This window comes from Equus asinus, chromosome 20 (genome assembly GCF_041296235.1).
Source record: "Equus asinus isolate D_3611 breed Donkey chromosome 20, EquAss-T2T_v2, whole genome shotgun sequence".
In the NCBI taxonomy this organism is placed as follows: domain Eukaryota; kingdom Metazoa; phylum Chordata; class Mammalia; order Perissodactyla; family Equidae; genus Equus; species Equus asinus.
In genome coordinates, this window is record NC_091809.1 from 94,410,989 (window position 1) to 94,437,845 (window position 26,857).

Genomic DNA, 26,857 nt, shown 5'->3' on the forward strand with positions numbered 1-26,857 from the left:
TTGGAAACTATTTCCTGGAAGGGGAATTATTAGATAAAGGGAACTTGTATGACTCACTTGTAAAAGTGAGTTTCTAGAAGAGGAACAATCTTATATTTGGATATCCCTGTTGAGAGAGGTTAAGCCACTGTTGGAAAGTGATTGAAAATGCTTGATGGAAACTTGCTGCCTCTCTTATTAAGCGTGAATGTACTCAGTCTTAGCTTCTAGGCCTCTCCCTCTAGATTAGTTTCTGGAGAATTTGGTGCTAAAGGCTAAAGTGGAGAGCTATAAAGAAAATATTGCCAGGTAATCTCTCCTCGCTGTTTTGAGAAAAAGTGTTCAGGGTACGGAAAAAGAACTGGCAGCACCGTCCACTTCTAAAGTAACAGCTCAAGCTGTAATCAAGGGGAACCTACAATGGAAGAAAAAAGTTGTAGAATTAGAAGGGAAACTTCAAAATTTAAATGAAAATGAAGAGAACAACAAGTTTCAGAGGAGAGCAGGAAACATGGACTATCCAGGCCAGTTTTCTTGTTCCCTGGATAAGGAATACATGAGTCAAAATGATATTTAATCTGATATATGCGAATAAAAATTTAAATAGGGTAGATATTTTTAAATGTGGCATAAAAGAAGGAAATATGGTACAACCCAGAGTCTTGGACTGAGGGTAATATCTAAATTTTAGTTTAAATTCTAATACTAATTAGCTGTGTGACCTTGAGCAAGTTACTTAACTTCTCTGGACCTGAGTTTTGTCATGTGTCAAATAAGGGAGGTGAATTGTGTGAATGTAAAAGTATCATAACAATGTAATTCTATGGTACTGAGATTAGTTGCTTTCTAGAATACGTAGATAGGCAACTATATTAGTCAGTGTTGTCTAACTGCCATAACAAATAACCCCCAATCTCAATCCCTTAACAAAATAAAATACTTTTTATTTTGTTATTTCTTTCATGTTATAATCCAGTGGCTGAGAATGGTGGTAGTGGTAGGTAGGTGTGTGTGGGGGGTGGATATTTTACCATAGACAATTACTCAGAGACTGTTCTGGTCTGCCACCACCTGGTACCTCAGAGCCCTCCCCAAGATCTACATGGAGCCAGCAACCAAGGGAAGAAAGTGTGGAGGATTGTGCCAGAGATTGCTTTAGGGGCCAGACCTGGGACGTGGCTATTTCACTTCCACTCATATCCCATTGGTCAGACTTTGTCATGTGATCCATCTAACTGCAAAGGAGTCTGGGAAATGTAATCTACCTGTGTGCCTAGGAGTAAAAAAGAAAAATGATTTGGTCAACACACAGCTGTCTCTGCCACAGTTTACCCTTCTGATCACCTAATATGGGGCTCAATGTTCCTCCCACACATAGAATATAGTCACTCTGTTCTCATGAGAGACAATCCAAAGTCCCATCCAGCTCAAAGTCCATTACTGCTGCGTTATGCTCAGTCTTCCCTATCAGGTCCAGCTGTGGCTCTTTGTGGTCTGGTAACCCATGAACTAAGAAAGTTATATGCTGCCCCCAAAATGCAACGGTGAAGCAGGATCTGGATAACCTATAAAGGAGAGGAATGGGAGACACAGCAGGCACCTGCCTTAGCAGTTCCGCAATACCAATGAGGAGACATTATGAAGGCCACTCTATCAGTTTTCTACTGCTGCGTGAAAAATTACAGCAGATGTAGCAACTTAAATGACATGCATTTATTATCACAGTTCTGAAGGTCAGAACTCTGGGTGGGCTCAATTGGGTCCTCTGCTCTGGGTCTCACAAGACTGAAAGCAAAGTGCCAGCTGGGCTAGGCTCTCACCTGGAGGCTCTTGGGGAAGAATCCACTTCCATGCTCGTCAGGTTGTTGGCAGAATTCATTTCCTTGATGTTGTAGGAGTGAGGTCCCTGTTTCCTTGCTGGCTGTCAACTGGGGTCCATTCTCTGTTCTTAGAGGCGGCCTGTGTTTCTTCCCATGCAGCCCACTCCATTTCCAAAGCAGCAGCGCCCCTGTGAGTCCTTCTTGCACCTCTGATCTCTCTGACTCCCACTTCTACCATTAGCCAGACAAAGCTCTCTGCTTCTAAGTGCTCATTTGATTACACTGGACCCACCTGGATAATCTCCCTTTTTTGTGGTCAGCTGTACCATATGACAGAACAGGAGTGATATGTCCTATTCAAAGGCTCTGGAGATTGGGGCGGGACATCTTTGGGGGGACGTTTTAGAAATTGTGCCTACTTCAATTACCTACCTTTGATTAGATCTTGATTCTGCTTTCTGGGAGAAACTCCCATGTCTTGTGTCCACTGTTCTCTGTAGCCCTTCATTGTATATACACTTTGGCCACACTTGAAGTGGGAGTTAGGGAGTATGCCCTCCTTGAGGTAGCACAGCTTACTGCTAATGTAAGCTTAGGATCCCAAAAGTTGTTTTCCAACTTGAACAATAAAGGAGTTCTTAGTTCTGGCTGTGTTTCTTTGTAAATACAATTCCCCCACAAACTTAGATTTCTTTTTTTTTTAAAGATTTTATTTTTTTCCTTTTTCTCCCCAAAACCCCCCAGTACATAGTTGTATATTCTTAGTTGCGGGTCCTTCTAGTTGTGGCATGTGGTACGCCGCCTCAGCGTGGCTCAATGAGCGGTGCCATGTCTGCACCCAGGATTCGAACCGATGAAACACTGGGCCGCCTACAGCAGAGCAGGAGAACCCAATCACTCGGCCAAGGGGCCGGCCCCCAAACTTAGATTTCTGATGTTTGCTTCCATTTGATTCCATGAGCCAGTAATCATACCAAAACTCCTTTCCCAGTCGTAATTCTCAAGATATTTTTGTTTTCTCATCCCCATGCATCTCTCTTTCCCTAATTTAATGGTGGCTACACTGAGTTCACTTGAAACCACAGTTCGAAGGGCCGTATCCTTAATCTTGTCTTTGCCATAGGCTGAGTTGATCTGCGTTCAACTGAGAAATTTTATTGGCTCTTTTCCACTCCAAGCTCTTTTCAGTCTTACTGTTTGGGGTTTAGATGCAGTCAGGTTTTCTAACCCTTAATTCCTTCAATCTGAACACTCTATATTATTTTTCCCTTCTGCTTCCAAATAGCCAATCCTTTCCTGAGTGTTTCTTTTTCTTGCAATACCTTGCCAAAGGCAGCCAATAAAGGTTCACATACCCCAACACCCTGATTCTTTCCAGCCGCTTCTCCTAGAGCTATGGGCTGCCCATGCGCTGCCTCTCAAGTTAGCATGGATAAGACTATAACAAATATTTTTGTTGTATTCACAACATGGGTCACCATGTTTCTAGCCCCTGGGATCAATTTTCCTGTTTCATGACACTTGACTGCTAAGCCGGTGCATCATATTTGGAAAATCTGTTATTGAAGCAACCCATTTCTGGTTCAAATGTATGCATTAGTCAGGGTAGACTAAGTGCTATAACAAATATTCCTAAATTTCAGTGGCTTCATATACTAACATTTTACTTCTTGCTCTTGTCACAATTGAATGCCATGAGGGCCCATTCAAAGACCCACCTTCCTCCTAGTGGTTCTGCCACCTTCTCAGGCCTCAGGTCCTCAGACGAATCCTCTGAATTTGGTAAGTGGAGAGGAGGATAAAAAAGGTGTGAAGTATTGGGCAGGGAAGTCTGTTTTTAGGAAACTAGATCTGGAAGGTCTACATTCCTCTGCAACTAGCTGTAAGAAAGGCTGAAAAATGCAGTCTGTCTATAGAAATCAGGTTGGGAGAAACTCAGCAGTCTCTAGCCCAGCAGAATGTATTAACTTAAAAAGTCACAGGCCAGGAAAGTACAGGAAACCAGGATCAGGAATGGGGAAGGGGAGAAGGAGAGGAATTGTTTCAGCCCCTGGGAGGTAGCCCATAGTACAATGACCCAAGAGCTGGGGACTTCTGGTTGCTTCTGGGAGGCACTAATATCCAAAGGGATCGAATTCAGGGATGGGGCAAGACTGTGGCTCAGCTCCATAAAATGAGGAGGCATTTGGCTGCTGCTGAAGGTTTGGAAATGTGCTTTTATTTTCAAACTCAGGTATGTGACACTCTATAATTCAATGCTAGCACACCTGTGTGATGTTTAACATTAGGAACTGACAGCCAGTGATACACAAATCCAGCATCTCCCTCTCCATTCACTTTGCCAGGCTGTACATGGGGAGCAATACATATGGGCTCTGTGGCAGCCGGGAAGTGAAGGTCCTGTTAGGAGGTGACATCAACAATGACACAAACAACACATCACTCTGCAACTGAGGGTAGGCACCCAGAGTCCTAGGGTTAAGCAGAAATGTGAGACTTGAGGCATTTTGAGGGGAACTTTGATTTCAGATCATTATCGCCGTTGGAAGCATAGGGCCTTCCTCTCCATTTCCCTCCTGCTTTGGGAACAGTGGCAACTACTTCAGATCCATCTTTCCTTTTCAGAAAGAAATACGGATAAGTACTTTTTCAGGAATGCCCTTGGAAATGTGGTTACTCTTATGCTGTTTCTTTTCCTCAACCTCCCTTACTCACAGAGCAGTGTGGGTGAGGGCCTGGTCTGGAATCCTCTTGCAGGCCTTTCTGTGGAGCAGCTGGAGGTTCAGGAGCTCACTGCACCTCCTCTCCTGGCCTTTGTCTCAACTGGAAACAAGGGTGGGGACCCTGTGGCCAAGACAATGGGCCAGCTCAGCCTGGTCCTTCTTTAAGGGAGACTGAGACTAGGCATTGCCAGCCTAGAGTCCTGTCCCACAGCCACTCTCTCGGGAGCTCCATTTGCATCCTGTCTTTGGCTCTGAGGGCCTAAAGCTCCTTCAGGGGGTCTGATCCCCCTGGAAGGGGCAGGGCAAACATCCTTCCATGCCCCCAAAGTCCATCTGCCTTGGTCTGCACCTCTTTACCTTTAATGGCACATCCTCGGTCAACCCTGGCTTGGGCTTCTCACAGGGGTTTTCTAGCCACTGTAAAGAATGCCCCCCCCCCTTAAATCAACACGCTATTTTAAAGTGGGGCCTGATCTAGGTGGATCTTCTGAAAGGAGTGCTTGCGTAAAGCTTAGTCCTTGAGCTGGGAAATGGTGTTGCTAGTCGGGCCTCATTTCTGCTCTCTCAGTAAGACTGAAAAATATTAGAGGATAGTAAAGATGTTATTTTTCTCATTGAGATGGTGGTGGTGATGGTGCTGGTATTGGGAAGTATGCAAAATGTCAGCTGTTTCCAGGCTGCTCTCTGCCACCTTGGATGCTCACTTGTTCTTTTGACAAACATTTAATGGCACCCTTCCAAGCATCAGCCACCATGCTAGGCACTTACCCAGGGAATGGGTAAGACATGGTTCTTGTCTTTGAGGAGAAATGCTAGGGGAGACAGACATATAAATAAATTACTGTGATACACTGTTGTGATGGTCAATAATGAAAATGTTTAAAAAGTGCCAGGAAGCACAGAGGAGGTGTGGCCTATTCTGCGGGGAATGGTGCGGAGTTGGAGGGAGGTCCCGTCCACGGCTGCTCTCTCGGGAGCTCCACTGGCATCCTATCTTTGGCTCGGCGGGCCTAAAGCTCCTTCGGTGGGTCTGGTCCAGAACTATACACAATTAATTTTACTATTAAAACACTTTTCCTAACTATCTCTTTCCTATGAATTCGAGCATCCTATCCATGATTCTTATATGATCAACTTATGTGTCTCTTATGAAAAAATATTTTACATCCAAGCCTGTAGGGAGGGTATGATTTTTGCACTTGGTCCTGAAGAGACTGACCAGAAGCAAAGAGAATGGCAGAAGAAAAACTAGCGAGTGGAGGAACAGAGCTGTGAGAAAAAGCAGTTTAAGTCTGGGAATCAGAAGTGGTTTGGAGTGGCTGAAGGGCCACTTGGGGGAGTGGGACTGGAAGGTCAGGCATCCAGTTAGGAGACCACTGGAAGAGGAAATTTCGTGGAAGGGTTAAGAGCACCGCTCCTGCAGCCAGCCCGCCTGGGTTTGCATCCCAGCCACATGATTTACTAACTGGGTGCCCTCAGCAAGTTACCTGTGGTTTCTGTGCTTCAGTTTTCTTATCTGAAAATGGGATGAGTCGTATCCATCTCATAGTTTTTTCTTTGTCTTGAGGACTAAATGAAATAATACCTAGATAATACCTGGAAGAATGTTTGGGCCTAGTAAATTCTATATGAGTGTTGACAACAAAAACAAACAACAAAACAAAACCAAAACGACCACAATAAAACCCACTTGGAAACCGACAACCCCCAAAACTGATGAGGGATGAATGCAGGCAGTGGCTGTGAAGGTGGAGCGAGAAGTCCCATTGGAGATGGGATGGGCTCCCTCAGGGTTATGCTCAACTTTCGGGAATGCTCTGAAACATACTCGGGTCGGAAACCCGCTTTGAACGGAAGCACTAATAGCACTAACTGAACTGCACACTTGCATGTGGGCACACGGAAGCTGAAAGCACACCGTGTCTCCTCCTTCCCCTGAGAGGTGGGTTAACTGCTCTCAATGGGAAAGATCAAGTAGGAACAGACCATGCTGTACAGCAGCTTAGAATTAGCACTTTAAATGGAGACCAGCAAGCTCGCCATTGAAGCCATGAGTTTTCTGTTCTTCAAACATCTTAAATCCATGTGGAGAGCTCATTGAACAGGCGCTGGTGACTGCCCCACCCCTAGAGAAAATCTGTGGGTTGGCTTTATCCAGAACACACACCCAGAGCACACGTTTGGAGGGTTGTTGGCTTCATGCACATGCATGCTGTGTGTATGTGTGTGCTGTGTGTGTGTACAGATGCATACACATTAATTCAAATCTTCCCATTTCATTTCAAGCACTGAGCTAAATTCAGCCTAATTAATTTTCTGAGAACCCTTTTCTACTTCTGTAAAGAGAAACTCTGATTCCAAAGGGGAGAAGGGGAGGCTGAAGGAGAGTCTGTGAGAATGAGATGGGAAATGGGAAGATATTCACGTCACGACTCCAAATTCCAGGTCTGGTCCTCAGGGTCAGAGTTAGCCTTTAGGCACAATTCTTCCTGATGGCCAACTGCGGGGAGGAAATGGGAGAGTGAGCTTCTGTGCCCCACAGTGAAGGTGTTCTATTTCTCCTGTCCATCTGAGCTAGGGGCAGGCGACCTTCTCTTCCATTAGAGTTTTCGGTGAAGGTGACTTCTTTGTCTACCAGATGCTTTCCCAGGACAGTTTTGTTGATCTTCCAAGAACATCAGTTATTGTGTATGAATAGCTGCCACTGGGATGCTGAGCATGAAAGAGCCACTGCTCATTCCCTGAAGGGCTGGTGGCAGCGTGCCCACACCGGGGCCTGACACACTGTGCTTGGGGAAAGAGCAGTCGGCTGTGTGCTGGAGCAGGGCACTGGCTGGGCATCAGGTTTCCTACTGCTCTGTAGGCTGCTCTTGCTGGAGTCCTGAGCTCCACCAGGAGTCCCTCTGGGCTGCTGAACAAGTGGATCTCCCAAAGGGCCCATCGGCCTGCTCCATGCAAGAGTTATAGGAATTGTAGAGCCCCAGCACAATGGTCAAGACAAGCATCGCTGCGGCCATCATCCAGATGACTCGCCAGTGCTGACACAGTTTGGGATACAGGACTTGTAAGAAATGAACCAATTCTTCAAGTTTGCTGTCAAATGAAAAAATAGGTAGAAAGTTTAGTATATTGGGCGTATATATGATGCCGAGACACATACTTCTCTGTCTGGGAATACTTCCCATGCTGTCTAGAGCAGTGGCTCTCACACTTAGCTGTGCATAGAATTGCTTGGCAGCAATTATTTAAAATACTCCAGGCCTACTGAATAAGCCCTCCAAAGGTAGAGTCTAGGAATCAATAGTTTAAAATTTTCCCCAGGTGACTATGATGCCACCAGTCCATAGCCTTGATGTCGGCAGCAACTAGGCTAAAACACTCTATTTACTTGTTTGATCATTCATTCATTCACACATGCCCTCATCTATTCATTAGATGGTCATTGATATCTGAACTCTCCCAAACCCCAGGATACAAGGTTGGCTGACCCATACTCCCAGGCATCCAGACAGGACCAGCATGTTTTCTGCACTTAATGTGTTAGTGATCAGTTCCAAGTTCTAATCTGTCCCCTGCCTCCATGCTCAGATGCATAATTTGTTGTTCTCAGTTCCACATCTGACTGTGTCCAGAGTCAGGACTGTGCTAAATCCCTAGAAGACTCTTTACGTCCAGTGATAAATGACAAGGAATCAGATCAACCTCAAGAGCTCACTTCAAACCACCCGGGGGCAACCAGAGGACTCGTAGCCTCCTGCAACCTTGGCGTGGCTTACTCAAGATGTTTTTTCAACCCCGTTAATCTTCATTCTCTAATTTTCCCTCCTCTTCTTTCTCTCCCCTCTCCACTCTGTCTTTTCTCTCTTCCCTCCTTCCCTTTCATCTTCCCCCGCTCCATTTTTTGCCTGCTTCACTCCCCTTTTTCCTTTTCCTCTCTTCCTAAATGCGTTTCAACTTTTTCACTCTCTTTGTGGCCTAGTGAAAATACATTTGATCAGATGGCCCACTTTGAAGAGTCCATTCTTAGAGCTCTCTGGAGAAGCCCTAGAAACGTTCATTAAGCTAGTATTTCTTTATGTTTCTAATCCCAGGTGTATTTTTTTAAACATAATACAAAAAATGAGAATACTGAGGATCACTAATTGGAGGAGGTGAGGAAAGTGACGGGGGGGCTGTCTGAGATCTTGAGGCTCACATAGACGCTAAAATATGCAGGTCATTTGCTGAGAAGAAGAGAGCACTAATTCAGAGTTAGTAGGAAAACGATGCCTTGCAGTGGATAGAAAGACTCCCCAAATACCCTCCTTAGAAAGGGGCCAGATGCTCAGAATGCCGCCTAGGATTGTTTCTATTCCACATGGGAACCCTCTGACGATCGATTCAGGGACACTTAAGCAGAGCAAAACAGTGAGCATCTTAGCCAAGGTGAAGATCTTTGGCTATTTTCACAACTATTGGGAAGGGCCAGCTTGGAAATGGAAGCTCATTTTCTTTCAGCCCTATTTAGATCCCTTAGTTCCTATTTAGATATAATTTGTTGCTAAACTGCAGTCTTTGCGCTGTATTTCCATGTGCCCCAACAAGCTGCCAGAGTAGGGAGAATCCCACTGTAACCCCACTCTTCAGTGGGCTGCAAAGAAGGTCAAGATCTGGCTCTGTGACCCTGAGCTGGTCACCCATCTCCAGCCTATAAAAGAGATTACAAACAGAATTAGATTATAAGTAGAATTCTTTTAGAGATCAATTTTTGGTGGTTCTGAGTTCTACCTGCTGCTCCATAGGGAGGGGTGAGGTTGCTTCCCCTTCTCTGGGGCCTAGAGAGGGGCTCTAGAGATACTGCTTGGAGAGTGTAATACATTGCAGTTTGGGGGACTCAGGGCACTGGTGTGTCCAGTCAGAGAAATCTGAAGAGCAAGAATCTTGCTGAAGTGCTTGGTGGCATCAGCGTAGGGAGCTGTGATAGGGAAAACTGCCCTCCCACCAATAGTGGACCCAAGATCCACATTTCACCTTAACTGGATGTAGTCAGGCGAAGGAGAGCTGGTATTGGGGCATCACAGATCCTGCCCAGAAATGCTACCTAGAAGCTGAACGATGAAGGTATACTTCCAGCTGCCAAGGACTTAGAGAGGGATTTTAAGTGGCTATTTGAAGAGATACCTTCGACCTCATAAAGGGACCTGTAGCTGAGAGATGCTCAGTAATGGTGTGAATGTGTGTGGGGGGGTGGGAGGAGTGGTTTTCTCTGAAGGTCTCATAAGACAACACACTAAAGAAAGTCAGCTTTAAACCCCTGCCGAGGCCTGGAGCCTGCGCACAATAATGCCAATCCAGTAGTACCTTCCCCACCCCTCAATCTCGGTCCTCTTTCCCAGCGTTAGCCTCAGAGAGGCCAGACACTGCATTAGCAAGGCTAGGGTGGGGGCAGGAGAGCAAGTGGGACAGAGAGAAAGAAACCAGGCTCCCGGTCCCCACTACGGGCTTCCTTCCCGAAGCGGACTGGAGCTGGAGGAGGAGAGAAGCTTGAGCTGTATAAAAAGTTCAGGCTTTTGACTATTACAGGGAACTGATCATTTTAATTACTGCAATGAGGTTATTCTTGGAACTTAAAATTGACCAGAGGATTTCTGTTTTCTGAGAGTTATTGGAAAAGTAAAAGAATCTGCCTAATATCATCTTGGCCCCACAGAGCAGGTGTGAATGGGCAGAAAAGACAGAAGTTTTCTGTTGCACTTTATGTGTCTCATTTGTTCAGTGTATTACATAAACATCAGAAGACTGTGTTTCCTTTTTTAATACGGTTAAAATATTGGGTTGATTCACCCAAAGGTCATTTAAGTTGATCCTCCAGACAGTAATGTTTATAATAGATTACATTATTATATGTTATTATAACAGAGGGAAATTCAGACAAAAAGACTAGAGTTTGATGTTGAATCTCTTAAATAAGGAGTCAGCTGCTGGAGTTAGCCTAGTTTTTTTTAAATGCACTTAGTAGGACATGGAACTTTTAATAACTTCAAACCTTGCTTGTTAATGAGATGCCAACATTTCATGGGGGAATCCTGTTTGAGTGCAGGTGCCTGCAGGCAACTGTTTGTCTCAGGGACTCAGGAGTGAATGGGGATTGCCTGGCATTGATGACAGCAGCTCTCAGAGCCCAGTCTGGCTTGGGTGACAGGAGAGGAAGGGACCTTATAACTGTGAGTGGGCAGGTTATATGACAGCAGTGTTAGTCATTATGGAGAAGGTGATGCCACACTGCTGGGCCCGAAAAGGTGAAGCTTGTCTGAAGGACAAGAACCCTTCTGAGGGCTGTGCTGAGGCCTGGTATCCATCACCTGAAGTATAAGCATGTTCTCAAGACCTAAAAGTAAATCCGAGAGGGAGCAAAGGTTGGGAGAGAGATGGACGTCTCTCAGGATCAGCAAGACCAAGAAGACATTCTTGGACGATGGATGGGAAGGGTGACTATTGGCATGTGCTGCTGACCATAAGCTGGACAGAGAGGGACCCAGACGCAGCCTTACTTCCCCTGGGGTTTCACGAAATGGGAGGGAGCTGCCCATTGCCTAAGATCAAATTAGCTAGATAAGGATTCCAGCCCTGTGCTTTGTGAACCAGACTGTTTATATTCCATGTACTCAGTCTGTTTAGTTCTCTTTTGTTCTTTCTTGGTGTTTGAAAATGTTAGAAGTTCCAGCCTGTCTTAGCTGTATTGATGGGAGCCAAAAGAAGGGCTGTAGTCCAGGCCCGGGCTTGGCTGCATTAAAGGGGAGGGAGGCAGTGTGATGGTCTGCAAAATAAGAGCAGAGGACCCCCAAGGGGGAGAGGAAACATAAGGAGAACAGGATCCAGCTGCTTGGGGTAGAGACTGTGCTTTCATTGTTAAAACTCGGGGGCTCTTCATTAGGGGAGGTGGCGCATCGTAGCACAGGTTTGTTTTCAACAGTGAAGCATTTTCTCCAGCTCTCCCAGACTGCTCTTTCCTTGAACACAGGGGTTGACTCATGCAGGCTGAGACCTCTCACTCTGGTCGAATCTTCCACCGACTGGGCTCTCTTGGTTGTTCCTATGTGCTTTGAAGCATATCTATCTTACTTCTAACCTTCATTTTATTACCTAGTTCATTGCATGCATGTGATTCCCACAGTCTGCCAGTGATGAGACACAGACACATACCCTGTCTCAAGTTTAGCAGCTGATTAGATAATTAATCATTTTGGCTGGAGCCACCCTGGACCCCAAGACAGACTGGGAGTCTAAAAACAAAGATTTTGGTGAAGCATTCCAGTTTTAGTTTGCTGTAACCACATTTTTAAAAGTCAAAATTCAATACTTCTAGTTTGAATGTACTAATAGAGACAACAGGAAAGAATACAGGAAATTGGGGCTATCATTAAAATCCAGGACACTGATGTGGTCACTATATCCATAGGGCACAGGAAAAACAAGATGCAGGATCTATACTATCTTTATCTACAAGTTATATATTTTATTACTGATTTAGGAAAAAATACACTTGAAATATAAAATATATTTTTAAACAACTCAAGTATTTCCAGTCTAAATTGAAAACACTGTCCAGATGACCTAGCGTGTTTGACCAGCATGGAAGGGACCTGTTGGAGACTCACCTTTGTCATCGAGCCAAGTTTGTTCCTTCCCCCATGTGATCTCTCTGCCCGTTCTTGTAAGAAAACCCCTCTAGGGCTTCAGGCCAGTCCCCTTGACCTTAAATCTTTCATGGGGATGCCTGGGAAAGGAGCTAATTGTGGCTGGCCTAGGAGGGACTCCAGTCAGGGTCCCTCACAGTTTCTCAGCTCCTGAGAGCTCCTGATTGCTGCCGGCCCTGCCCTTGACCACCTCTGACTCCTCAGCTCTCACAAACATCCCCTTCTTAACTATTTTGGCTCCTTGGGGTTTCCTCTGCCTCCTCCCCCAACATGAGTGCCCTCTTGGTTTCTGTTGGCTGCTCACATGGGCCCGAGACCCATTGCTGCCCTGGACAGGCACCTCCTCCTGTACAATTAAGTGAATTGTAACCCATTTCAGCAATGGCAAGGGCTCCAACCTGCTTCTCTGGTCCTTTTCCTCTTCCTCAGTTTCTTCTGCCTCTTCAGCTTCCTCAGGACTCTCACTCTTCTGTTCTTCCTCCTCTTCCTTCAGGTCTTGAAGCTCTTTCGTCTTCTTTAGACCTTCCTGGTATCTGGAGGGCAAAAGGGAACGACTGAGTCTGGAAAGACCAGGCTTGGAGCATCCTTTCCTGAGTTCCTAGAGGTGAGGACTTGAGCACCTCCAGTAATTATGCACTTCCTATGGTTCCACACAACAGGAAAAAGCTGGGAAGCTCCCTCAATCCCAAGGTGGCTAGTGTCAGTACAATTTCCCCTCACTCCTCAGTCATCTTTCCTGTTTATGTGAAAGCATGACAAAACTGACAGGGAAAAAATGTGGGTGCAGTCTCCCCTGATGGAGCTCTTATGCTATGAAATATTCAGTCGAGGTAAAATTGCACTGCTCTCTGTAACCTTGACGCTTCAGCTACGCACCTGTAAAGTGGAGAGGGTGGCACCTGTCTCACAGAGTGTTGGAACGTTTTGAGAAAGTGCCAGCCATACGGCTTGACCTAGGGAGGGTGACATTCGTCACACACGCTTGTGGAGAAGTTTTATGGAAGTGACAGGCACACAGCTTGGCCTAGAGAGGTACTCAGTAAATGTTTACAAAGCCAACGGAGGCGTTAATCCCCATGCATTGAGAGTGTAGAGGAGTGTTGTGGGTGAAGAGCCAGGCTTTCCAAGAGAAATCCTTCTAATTTCCTTCTCCCAGGATCAATATTACCCTAAACATACTCTTTTTGCTTGTCCTACAGCTGAGTGTTTAAGGCCAGCGCAGTTTGGCAGGGGCAGTCCCACCACTGTGTACGTGACTGCCATGCAGAAGCCCACAGGTCCCACATCAGTGGGAAGCTGCATTTTCTTCAGGAGCTGCGGGGAAAGGAGAAGCTCAGGATGTGAGCCTGGTCAGAGGTAATTCTCTACCTGGCTGGGCTTGGGCCCTGCTCAGTTCTCTGTCCCATCAGGGACTGAAATAGACCAGAGGTGTCATTGGAGCTCACTTAGAGAAGGGGACACTTGTCAGTCGAGGGGACTCCCGTTTAGAGGAAGAAGGGATAGCCGGGGCAGATCTAGGAAGCAGAGTTGCAGCTGCTCCTGGGCATTGCTGGCAGCAATGTGACAGCTTTGGGCACGTGTCAGGAAGCCTCAGGCACCACTAAGAGGAACCTACCCAGGGCCCCTGATTTCCAGACCATTCTGGGCAGTGGCGTTCTGCCTAAAAAGAGGGCAGTCTTTTTATTGTCTAACCACACCCTCTCTCCCTACTTCCTCGTGTTCTTCCTGTGGAACAGTACTGCTCTTTCCTATGCAGTTCCTTGCTGAGTCAAGGAGGTCCTGGGGCCACTGGTTGCTTCCCTAAATCCTCTAAGAGACAGGAAAGGCCTGTGGGAAGGTATCTGAGACCTGCCAGGTGACCTCAGGGTGGCCGACGTCTGACTCACCCCTTGTTGTACGCTTCTTCCTCCATCCTGGCCTTGGCCTCCTGGCTAATCTCCTCCGGGCAGCTTGGAGTCGGCAGGGGAGCAGAGGCTTCGCAATCTGGGTCCCCATTTGTCTTTCCACTAATGAGCAGAGGGAAGTAAAGGGCATCCTTTCAGGGAAAGACTGGGTGTCTGAAAACCAAGCTATGTCTTTTCCCTCTTCCTGATCACAAGTGAGGAAACTTATTCTGGATTGAACTCATTTCAATCCTTCTACCTTGAGACAAGATTTTATAAAGGCCCTAATCCATGAATCCTCCCTAGACCCCCAAACATCAAATACTGCACCAGCTCCCCTTCTCCTCGTGCTCCCAAATCCACCTTTATTCCTATTCTCGGAGATGCTGTGAGTGGACAGACAGCTAGTGGGAGCTCCACAGTGCTAAGATAAGGAAGATGGAGGTGGACCAAAATATTCAGGGTTGTTCCATGCCTGCAGTCCATCTTTTGCTTCATTCATTTAAGTATCTATCGAACACTGACTGAGTCATAGGCACCTTGTAGTGTGCTGGGGATACATCAGAAAATAAAAGAAGCAGTCGTTTTCAACATGGAGCAGGAAAGAAAGCCCCCAAAAAAGGAAAGAAAAAATATGTAATTAACTACAAATTGTGATAACTTTTGTGAAAGAAACAAACTCTGTGCAGTGACAGAAAACAACAAGGAGAGAATTTGCTTAGACTAAGTGGTCAGAAAAGGCCTCTCTGAGGCTATGTAACTGAAGCACAGATCTGGTGAAAGACAAGAAGTCAGCCATATCTATGTTAGAGGGAAAGTACAGGATGCAGGATGTATGAAGCCAAAAGAAATGGAGATGTCTGAGGAACTGGAAAGAAGCAGTGTGGCAGGAGTTAACTTTTGGATGAGATAAATTTTCGATGCCTATGAGGTATCCAGGTAGAGATGTCAAGTGGGTTGTCGGATATACCAAAGTCGCTTAGAGATGAGTTCGAGGCTGGAGATATTCACTTGGTGTTGTCAGAATATAGATGATTTTTAAAGCCAGGAGAATGGATAAGATTGCCTAGGAAGATAGTATGAGGAAGGATGAGAAGAGGACCCAGGACAGAGCCATAGGCATCTCTGCCCTTAGCTCAGGGGGAGAAGGAGGAACCTACAGGGGAGACTGAGAGGTAACAGCCAGAGAGGTAGGAGGAAAACCAGGAGAGTGTGGAGTCCCGGGAGCCAAGAGAGCAGAGAGTGTCAACGAGGGAGAGCTAAGTGTCACATTTCTGAGAGTTCATGTCAGATAAGTACAGAAAAGGTGACGACTATTAGATTTGATAATATTGTGGTCAAGAGGAGCTTTGGTGAAATGGTGGCAGCCAAAGACAGAAGATTGGACAGGCTTAGTAAAGAATGGGTACACAGTAATTTGATTCAGAAAGGGGGCAGAAGAGTACGCTGGGGGAATGTATAGCTGAAGAAGTGGGTCAAGGGATAAAAGCACATTTGAATGTGGATAGAAATGACCTAGTAGAGGGGATGAGAGAAAGAGATGACCACAGGAACAAATTCTTTGAAAAGGGAAGTAGGGACAGACCTTAGAAAGATGGAGAAACTTCCCCTTGGTTATAACAAAGGGAGGAAGGAGATGAAGATGGTAGGTTGCAGGTTGGGGATCTGGTGAAGGAAGATGAACAGGCTGCTATCTGATAGCTTAAGTTTTCCCTGTCAGGTGGAAGACAAGGTGTCTCCTGAGACTGAGAGGTAGAGAGGCCTTGCAAGTTTTGAGGAGAGATGAGAAGGCCTAAAGCGTCACATGAAAGAGGGCGATGCCCAGGCCAGAAAATCATAGCAGGGTCCTGGCAGAGCTGCGGCCCATTTGAGGACAAGTTTAAAGGAAGTATCCTGAGGGTCATGCCCTCCCTATAGATCCTGCAGCCCACCTGGGTGTCTGGAATCCCAACAGGAGGAATGTCAAGGAGGCACCCTCGAAGGAGGCAAAACCGTGAGCGGAGCTTTTCAGCCAGACTCTGAAAGATCCCAGCTGCCACCCTCACTGAGCTCTCAGACAGGCTTTAAGAGGGAACCTTATACCTTCTCCTCATTCTTGGCATCAGTTTCCCATCTCTTAGTTTCCCTCAGACCTTGCAAAATTTACATTTTATCAGGCTGGAAGCCAAAGCCTATTGTGAACAAGAAAGATAACACTCTAAAAATATCAGCTATTTATAACAGTTCTCCTTTTGCAAATTACATTATCCACTCCCTTCCACGTGACCTCGGCCTAATGTGCAGTTTCCTATTTGTTCAAATCATTAGAACAAGAGCAGAAAAACATAGCTCCAGCCAAGGGCTGAGAAAGCAATTATTTTGTGAAATAAATTTATATATTAGAAATGAAATATTGGTAGCACACTTTTAACTTCTTTTATCTACGGCTGTCAACTTTTGAGGTTAATGAGAAACATGTATGAAGGGGGACAGTGTAGCATGGAGGTAAAGAGCCTGCCTGGGGCAAACCTGGGTTCAAATCCCACCTCCAACACATGCAAATCACTTAACCTTCCTGAGCTTCAGACCCCTCAGCTGTAAGGTGGGGATAAGAATATGCACCTGAGGGCAGCAGTGTAAGAATTCATGATGAAATATAAGTAAACTTTCTAGAAGATGGTACTCAACAAATGTTATTTATTATTATTATTACTAGCTGTGTAGTAAATTTATTGGTAAAATTTGGGAGCAATCTGAGGTTCTCCCAAACCTGATCTATAAAGAAATTCAAGCTGATAAATTACCAGGCAATTATTTATATCTTCAATGGAGAACTTGATATTTCTATTACTCTGACACTTCAGAATCAGAGGAACCCTAAATGAGAATTTAAAGTATGGTAAAATTTACATAAAACTGCTTTACTGCGTTTCTCAGGTGCATGTCTATTGTGTGCCATAACACACTCATACACCTTAGAGTTTTGCTGACCCAGTGATGGTAAACCAGCTTCCCCCGTCCTCGGTCACGGCTCTCTACAGACTAAAACTTTTCCCAGTAGAGCCAGGAGGCCCACTTCACTGACGCTTTAACATGTGGACCTTCTGTCCAGGGCTCAATTGTCCCATGTTGAGTTGATCCCCCTGTCCAACTCGATTCACCTGCGGGGCTTTAGTTCTTAACATGCTTTCACATACATTCTCTCACTTGACCTTCCCAATGCCAGGAAGAGCGAGCATTTATCTTATGTATCAGACTCTGTGCTAAGATCTCACTCACGACTCGTGAACGATCCAATAAAAGAGGTGATACTATTGTTCTCAGTTTGACAGGTGAGGAAACCAAGGCTCAGAGAGGTTAAATAACCAGCCCTAGTTCACACAACCAGTGTGATAGAGCTTGCATTTGACCTTGTACAGTCTGACATCTGCTGAGGTTCTTAACTGTACTATCCGCCACCCATGTGGGGTATTATCCCGCTTCACAGATGAGAAACCCAAGCTCAGGTTGATTAAATGACTTGCCTAAGTTCACATTGTTGGTGGTTGGTAGACCTGGCTGGGACTCTCACCTTGGTCTTCTAACTTCATGTCAAGAGGCACTTTCCATACCTCCTTGAGCCCTCCCTTTCAACAGAAGTCTTTTCCTGGGGCTCTGAGTGTGTGTGGCGTCCCAGGGTACCCGCTGAGAGAAGCCTTCCTGCCCTCAGGCTGGGCCCTGGCTTATGAGGCTGCCCTCCTTTCAAAGGCTGCTTGATTAGAGAACGAGATGGGTTGGGAGAGCCTCTGCTTTAATCCTGGGGGTAGAGTGGCAAGTAGGGGAAGCACACATTATGTAAAACATTTGCTCTTATCTCCTGATCCCTCAACTGAGCTTATAGTTCCTTAAATATCTTCTCTAACTACCTGGAAGTTTCTCCCTGTGCACCTTTAAAACTCAGTTCAAATACCTTCTCCCCTGTGGAAGCTTTGCTAATTTTACTCTCTCCCACACCCTCTGGTTCAAGTTGATCTCTCCCTCCCTCCATGCCCTCATTACACCTCTGTCACAACATAACTGGGAGATAGGGCATTTTATGTTTCATAGACACACCCATCCCTCCACATGACAGTGACCACAGGGAGAGGGACTGTGAGTTAGAAAGGTGCTTGGCACACAGTGAGTACCTTTGCGTGTCTGTTGAGTTAGATAGACTTCTCTGTGACTCATCCAGTCTCTGCGTATTAATCTTGCAAAATAGGCAAGTGCTCTCTGTAAATGGTTATTTCCTGAAAACCCAGTGTTTGGGTTGAGCTGAAGGAATCTCTATGCACGGCTGTAAACTTGGAGCTGAGCACAGCCTGTGCCCACCCTAGGGGTTTCTGGGCCAAACACTCATGGATCTTGGCATTTATTCCCAGCCCAAGAGCCTGCGTGCTTTCTTTCTGAGATGATTCATTAAAATGAGGCTCATTGTTCTCTCATGTCCGCTGGGTCAAAAATGTTTGTCATTGTGCTCAGCTCTCAGTAACACGAGGGGCTATTTAGTCAAAATATTAGTTGTTTGACCGGCGGTATATTAGGGTCTAGTTTTTCCACATCATAAACAATGTTTGAAAGTGACTATAATCCTTTCCAGTGGACAGATCTTACCTTCTTTGGCTCAGCAATGTCTCTGAGCTGCCGCCACTGCCATGGCTTCCTCAGCACAAGCCCAGCCCAGGGGACCCGAGCTAGAAGAGCTTCCTTCCTATCTGTTACTCACTCCCAGATTCCTGGAGTCCACTATGAGCTGATTGAGGGTTAATTCATTCCAGAATACTATCAGCAAAGGGGAGTGGCTTACTGTATATATTTGATGTCATATAAAATCTTTAAGCAATTTACCCTGGCTGCCTCAAAAGTCTAGAAAAATGGTTATTTTAGAGATTATAGTGAAAATTGCTCTGTGATGTATAAGTATAATGACTCCTTTTTTGAAACTAGCACTGTGCATCATCCACATCCATGGCTTTGCTGATGCCCCAGTGAATGGCCCCATGTACACCCTCTGCTCCCACCCCACTCTGCCCTCCCCTCCATGCCCAGGCAGTCGCTAGGTTCTTTCACGATAGCTTAAGGGAACTTTTTCAAAAACAGCTCTAAAATCCATCCTCTTCTCTTTAGTCACGCTGAACTTCTTTCTGTTCTTCCAGTTGGAGGGTCTATTAAGAGGTTAAGAGCATGCGTTCTGCTATCAACTAGCTGTGTAACCTCAGGCAAACGATGATTTCTCCGAGTTTCAGTTTCCTCATCTATAAAATAGGATATTAATAGTATACCTACCTCATGGGATTATGGGAAGGATTAAATGAGATCATTCATGTAAAGCAGTTAGAACAGCACTTGACATAAAGTAAGCCTGTTGTAAATAACAACAGTCATCATCATCATCATCATCATCATCATCATTATTCCTTGACTACTTCATACCTTCTTGCCTCAGAGCCTGGAATGTTGTTAACCTCCAGTTAACCTAGTTGACTATATAACCTTCAGGTTTCACTTTAAAAGTAAATTCCTAGAGGAAACATTTTCTGAGCCCCCCGCCTTGCCCCCCCACCAATCTGGGTTAAGGCTCTCATTTTCTTGTGTGTTGTTCCCTTAGCCACCTGTACTTCCTCACGATGTCACCCATCACATTGTATGATAATGGCCTGTTTCCCGCCTGTCTTTCCCACTCGACTGTGAGCTCCTTGAGAGCATTCTAGGTGCCTGGCCTTTGGTGATTAATTGTCAAAGGCAGGAGAGAATAAAAGACTATGAATAAATAGCTCTTCCTACTTGTAGAACGGCTCTTGAGCTTTGTTCTGTTTTAATCTTTAAGACTAACTTTAAATATCACTCCATATTTTTCCCTAAGTCTACAGGTCTTTAGACCTTTGTGGAGTGAACAGTTTACTAGGAAGTGACCTGCAATAACAAGGCTCAGAATTCTCTCAAATCCCATGGAGGTCTCAGGTATTTGCTTGAGAACTAGCCACAGGTAATTTGATCTTCTCCTCTTTCATGTGCTTAGCAAGTCCCCTCTGGCTTACTCAGTGTACACTTAGGGAAATGTGAAATCATCTTAACATCAAGCTGAACACAACAATCTAGAAAGCAATGTTTATTAACTTATAATGCATTGTTTCTCTTTGACAATATGGAGAAGGTAGCCAGAGTCGACTGCATTTGTGTTTGAATGGAAGATATGAATTCATTTTCACTCAGATTGTCTCAGTGTTAGCCTCCTGGCAATCTATTTAATGTTTCCAGTTTCATGAATTCAGATGGAAATCACTTAGCACCTTTTAGAAATCCAGACAGGGTAGCTGTTGTTAGTCTGATCCTTCTCCCTTTGAATATTCCCTCCCCCTTTTGCAGCCATCTTTCCAGGCTGGGTGTATTCCCAACAAATGAGTAAGCCACAGCATGGCTAATGAATCATGCAGTCTCTCTGGGTAGCCCATAAAAGTGAGCTACAGACACCTTCCTGGAGCTTCTTGCTTGATTTATCTCAATACTCACTCTGTCATTTCTCCTGGTTCTAAACTCTTGGGATAGTGATGTCACCATTGATCCTTAGTCGTTGCCACTCCCAATTCAGGGCTGCTGCCTGCTGTCCCCAATTTTGCCCCTCACATTTTTCCTACCAAGGATAGTTCTGGTTCTTGGTGTTCCCCACTGCCTCAGATAGAAGCTCTCAAGTGGCCAGAGCACTCGTTCTACAGAGTCCAGGCCCGCCCTATCATGATCAGAGTCTGTTGAGAAGAGTGGAGACATAGATCTTCTGTCTCGACTGGCTCTGCAGGCTGAGAATAGGAAATGAGGCCTTGTTGAGGGCCCTCCTGGAGAAGGCATTGGTTCACCCAAAGGCAGGATTGGAAGGGAGAATTTTAGTGAGCTTCTCACTCAGGTCATCTCTGGAGAGATTCAGAAACCATGGTCCAGCACCATGACTCTAGGGACTTGGTAAGATTCTGTGACCATGATTACTTCCACATGGCTGTTAGTTTGTCATCCCTTTACAATTTCCCTGTAATTTAAAGTTTCCTTGTAGTGATCAGGAAAACAGGGAAACCAAGAAATAAACAAAAATACCCGACACAACATGAAGGTCCTATAAGCCTATGCAGGGTAAGGTGGCAAAGCAAGGAAATGCTGGGCAGACTTCAAGACTACTGTGGAGTGAGTCACTGAGTGGTATGTCAGTGGTTGCATACACTAAGAGGTGAGGAACACAGGCTGAGTCTAGGGGTGGGAGCTTGGGAGCTTGTCTGTCCCGAAAAGGGGCCAACATAGACGTTCCTTGCCAGGTTAAGTAAAACTATTCTAACAGCAATGAAAAATGAGGGACTAAAGCTGTCTCAAGACAAGGAAGAAGGAAGAATAGAGGTGTATGTTCTACCAAGTGAGGAAAGACACAAGGGGAAAGTTCTGAGAGGTGGCAGCTGTGATCCAGATGTTTTCCAGCAAGCAAATGAAAGAATTTGAAAAGCAAATTATAAACTCCTCTGAGTGTGTAGAAACAGCCTGCCTTGCTCTGGCTGAGGATGAAAAGACCCGAAAACTACATAGATGCCTAGAAAAGTTAGGCGTAGCTGACACTGTTGGTTGCTAATCCAGTACTTACTCTCCTTCCCACTTCCCAACAGCAACATGATTTTGCTCAAGAATTTACTCTTCTTCATGGAGCCATTTTATTTCATGGGAAGCTGACACTCCTTCCCCTCTCCAGGGCCTATGCCCATGATGACAATCCCATTCCCAAGGCCTGTGATTGGTTTAGAAAGGGATCATGTTTCAAATTTGCCAAGAAGATAAGAAGGAAGACTGAGGAAAGGCTTCTGGGTTCATTCCTAAGAAAGAAATATGGGAAGAGATGCTCCCTTTCTTCCTCTAGATCTTGTCATGTCTGGATGGATTACCTAGAACTCATAGCCATTTACCACAAGCCTGCTCATGGAGTCAACATCTAAAGTGAGCAGAGGCAAGGAAGCAGGAGAGGCCAAGCCGAGGCCCTGCTATAGCACTCCTGGAAAAGCCCTACCTCTGCACTTACTATTCAGGCCACTGAGAGTCGGGGCTTTCTTATATTTGTAGCCCAAAGAGCCCCAGCCAACAAAGAAGGCTTCCATCTTCTCTGGGCTCTTCTTAGATTGTGGGACACTTGGCTTCGGCCACAGCATCTTCCTGGTCTGGGAATTTTGCAAACTGGGTCTGAAATCTTTGTGGATCTCAGAATCCCACTCATTTCTCCTAGAACTTAATTTGCTTTCCGTCACGTTTTGGGAGTGAGGATGGGAGGAAAGGTGATTTGGGGAAAATCTTCCCTGGAGATCCCCAAAGTTAAAAAGAAAGTCAACAAACTTACTTTTCCAAAAGTGCAGGCAGTGCTGAGGTGACAGGGAGGTTGCCTTTCCCGTTGGCTGATTCCGACTGAATGGAAAACAGAGACAGAGAATTGAGGATCAGCTGGGAAAGAAAAGGCCAGAGCTGCTAGGTCTCTGATGATGCTGGGGAGGGGCTGCTCCTCTTTCCCTTCCTCCTCCCCACGCTTTATAATCTGCGTCTGAGCCCAGGCATGGACCCTCCCTGTCCTCCTTTCCTCAGAGCCCTCTGGGGCACATACAAGTTGCACATTTTCCTCCTGTTCTTCCAAGTTTCTTTGAGTGAAGAGAAGAGTTTACACTGTTTTTCTCAGTCCCCTGTTTACTGGCTTGGACTGCATGCCAGCGGGCCTCCTACCACACACAGGCCCATCACTGCCCTGGAGATACAGCTCCAAGCACAATTCTCAGGAGACACTTGTCCTTACTGAAAGCTGAAGCCATCAGACATTTCTTTATAATAAATTCCCCAGGACTGCCACCTTGTTTTGTTGCAATGGATTTGGGTTAAGCAACTATTCTCAGCTCCAACTGCATATTAGAATCAGCTGGTGGAGATTTTTTTAAAGTACTGATCGAATCCAGAATCTTGGGGTGGGGCCTGGGCATAGAACGTTTTAGAAGCACCCTGCATGATTTTAATGTATATCCCTGCTTGGCAACTCCTAGTCTAAAGGAATATATATTTGGGAACTACATTTCTATATTTAGAATAGTATGGGAAATAGGTCTGTTAAAACGCACTAACTAGCCCTCCCCAGGCTCCTTTTTAAAAAATTTTTTCAGGTTCCTTCGTTTTAATGGGTGATTTGGGAGTTTATGTATTTCATAGATGACTGAAATGCTCAAGGCAGGAAGAGGTGAAAGAAGTTTACGAGTTATTGCTACCTATGGGCACCACAATAGAGCTTGAATCCACTTTACCTTTTGTTTACATGATCAGATTATCTCTTGATAGAGTAGTGCTGGTCAAGGACAGGGCATAGGGAAACAACTGGAGAAAGAACTAGAGGAGTTTTAGATAGGATTAACTAGATTCACAAAGGCCTGGGATCTGGAAAATATTTTGTTGTATAGGAACTATCTTTGTTTACAAAAAATTGAAATGGATTTTTTCTGATTATAAGTAATATATTCTTATTAGAGAAATATAAAAAGACACCAAGAAAATAAAATTGCCTGTGGTTTTACCATTGCCTAGAGATAACCCCATTATTGATAGTTTTACATATATTCTTCCAGAATTTTCTAAGTTGACACATAGAAAAACGCTGTTTTTTTAAAATTGCAAAACAGAATTATCCTGTGTGTACTGGGTATTTTTGTATATACTGTTTTTAAATTGTTTTTTATTAATAAATTATGGTCTTTTTTTATGTCAATAATAAAGATTTACATTCTAATTATTAGTTTTAGTGGTTGTATAGAAACCCCTTATAGGGATATCCATAATTTATTAAACCAATCTTTTAATGGAAATTCAGGTTATTTCCAGCTTTTCACTGTTGTAAACAATGCTGCAATGAACCGAGGAAGGATAACATTGGGTTTAAAAACTCAGGCGCTGGAATCAGAGAGTCTAGGGCTCAAAGCTCAGCTCTACCACTTACTACGCAATGCAAGCTTCAGCTGCTTCAACCCACTGCAAAGCAGAAAAAAATCATCCCACCTTGGAAGTCTGCGGCTTAAGCATGAAGAGAGATACCATCTACAAGGAACACTCACTGAGCTGCCAGCACCTTGCCCTCAGAAGGATACTGAGTCTTCTCAGGGAGGTGGAAGACATGGCCTTGTCTATATTGAGCCTTTTGAGCTCATAGCCCAGAATCTGCACTGGGAATTTCCTCTCCTGGTTGACCCTGCCCTGAGCTGAGTCACCCCATAGTAGTGAGCCTGAGGGCTGGGAGGCAGGCACCATCATACTCACCAGGGCTGGTAAGGAGGGGATGGGTGATGAGCTGGGGGACTGGCCGGGCAGGTTCAGGGCATTAAACTTGGGAACCACAGCAACGCTGACCCTCCGGCGGGGCATGTTCTATGGAAAGAGAAGTGACGAGGACCACCGTCATGAAGGAGAAAGCACTCACAGTTCAGAAAGGCCTAGAAAATGCCTACTAGTTCCTAATGCTGTAGTATTGTTCACTGGATGTTTTGGCTTTGAGGTAGTGAGAGTGACCAAAGTCAACACAAATTTTGTTAGTGGTGAGTGATTTCTCAACATGTTTTCTATTTTAGCTTATTAGGTCCTGAAGAAATGGAGCAAAAATGACCCATAGTCTCTGGCACCCTGAATAGTGTGCAAAAACCATAGCCAGACCAAGGTTGACGCATCATTTCACGTTCATTTAAGGGATGGTACAGTCAGGGAAACCATGAGCAAGAGAAGGTTGGAGGATGAGATAGCAAGTGTGGGAAGCTGAATTAGAGGCTCCGCCCAGAGGTTCTTTGGCACCCAGGGATCCAAGAATCAATGACCTCCTGGGCGACTGGAAACTTCTGTTGTACTTCCTCTGGGAGCCTTGGTATTCCTTGAACATGCCTACCTTTCCCAGCGTGAGGGACATGGACCGCGCTGTGCGAGGGACCCCGTCTTCTGCAGCAGGAGGGAACAGAGAAGAGAAGGCAGGTAAGTTTTCAGAGTAGGCTCCAGAAGGAAACAGGCAGACACTAAGCCAAAGTACCTATGGGCCAGAACTGATCCTCAAGGGATGGTCCAAGGGCCTAGGTGTTGGAGACACTGAATTTGGCCCTTCACCCTCTGAGATGATCACCAGCAGAGTGGGGACTTTTTTGGACAGAACTTTATCCCAGCTCCTCTGGGCTCTATGAGAAGCCCCAGTCTTGGACCTCTGATCTCCATCTGACACTGCTGCACAGTCTCTGGGCAATACCCTGGAGAGAGTATGAAAACTGCTCGTAGCAATACCAAGCCTTATTGGGTCATTTCTTGATTATCCAAGGGATGTACAGTCAGGGAAATGATGAGCAAGGAAGGTGCAGGGTGGATAGAGAATGGAAATTCAATACGTCACCTACAAAATAATTCAGAACAAAGGAAACCAGCCCTAGGATTTCCTTCTCTTTAGTACATACATTAAATGATAGAATTCATGTAAAATGTTTAGCACCACATCTGGATAATACTGCCACCAGAAAACATTTATGTGTATAGAGAAAGGTTTTTGAAAGCTCAATTCACTTTGATTCAGTTTGACCAATGTCATCTAGACTATATATCTGTCTATCCCACGTATCCATGTATTTTAGGTATGTCTCTTAAAAAGCACATGGCTGATTTTTTTTCCTTAATCTAATCTGAGATTTGCTGTTAACCAACAAGTTTAAGCTGTTCCTATTTCTTTTGATTATTCATATATTTCTACCTTCTTATTTTGAATTTTCTATTTACCTTGCTTCATTAATCAATTTTTTCCTAACCACCCCTCCCACCCTCTATGTTGGTTTGGAAGATATACATTTTAGTCCTAATCTTTAGTGTGCCCCCTTTTCATTTTCAACATATTATGTGACTTTAAATTTAAAATTAATCATGATCTCTATTCTTTTCTTGAATAAATCTTAAAACAATAACTCCCTCAAATCTTGAATTATACTGTTTCTCAGTATTTTTATTTCACCTTGTTTTTGTAATCCCAAATTATTCATCATAATTGTTATTTTATAGAGTGAATGCTTTTTTAGATTTACGCACGTGTTTACAAATGTCTTTGATCACCATTCCTTCTTGCAACTTATATTCTTTTGATCTCAATTTTATTTTTCCTTAAGTATATCCTGTAGTTGTTCTTTTGGAAAGGGTCTGTGAGAGGTAAACTCTCTCAGTTGTTGTCTCAAAATATCTTTACCTAGCCCTCAAACTGCCATGATAATTTAGCTGCTTATATTATCTCTAGGTTGATGGGTATGTTTTCTCAGCTCTTTGAAGACTTTACTTCATGTCTTCTGGCTCAATTATTGCTGTTGAGAATTGTCATTCCTTTGTAAATACTCTTTCTTCTCTCTCTGGTAACTTTCAAGATCTCACTTTGTCTTTGCTGTTCTGCAGTTTCTCTTTAACGTGTTTTCATTTCTCCTGCTCGGAAGTCACTGTACTTTCTGAATCCAGTGATTTATGTCTTTCTTTAGATTCTCAGAGTCTAGAAAATCCCTTTGAATACTTCCTCTTCCCCATTCTTTCCTTATGGATCTCCTAATAAGTGTCTTTGGAATTTTTTCATTGTATACTCCATATCCCATATCTTACAACATTTCTTTCATATTTTTAATCAATTTATTCCTCTGAACTGCATTTTCAGTAACTTCCTCAAATCTGTCTTGTGGTTAACTATTTTTCCTCAACTTTGCTCAATCTGATTTAAATGTTGTATCATTCAGGATAAGCTAGGT

At 44.7% G+C, this 26,857-nt stretch overlaps 1 protein-coding gene across 10 annotated transcripts in view; it reads right to left on the reverse strand.

Moving 5' to 3' along the window:
- Positions 1-3,996: 3,996 nt before the first annotated feature.
- Positions 3,997-26,857, reverse strand: part of IRAG1 (inositol 1,4,5-triphosphate receptor associated 1) — a 142,218-nt gene continuing 119,357 nt past the window's right edge. For 9 of the 10 annotated variants that reach the window (XM_070491091.1, XM_070491095.1, XM_014844181.3 and 6 more), the window contains 6 exons: positions 24,994-25,043; positions 24,378-24,485; positions 22,435-22,499; positions 14,085-14,204; positions 12,597-12,731; positions 3,997-7,615 (listed from right to left, as the gene is read on the reverse strand). In XM_070491091.1, coding sequence (XP_070347192.1) covers positions 7,372-7,615; positions 12,597-12,731; positions 14,085-14,204; positions 22,435-22,499; positions 24,378-24,485; positions 24,994-25,043 — 722 coding nt within the window. In that variant the 3' untranslated portion in view covers positions 3,997-7,371. The remainder of the gene's footprint in view (positions 7,616-12,596; positions 12,732-14,084; positions 14,205-22,434; positions 22,500-24,377; positions 24,486-24,993; positions 25,044-26,857) is intronic. The other variant, XM_070491090.1, reaches the window with a different exon arrangement.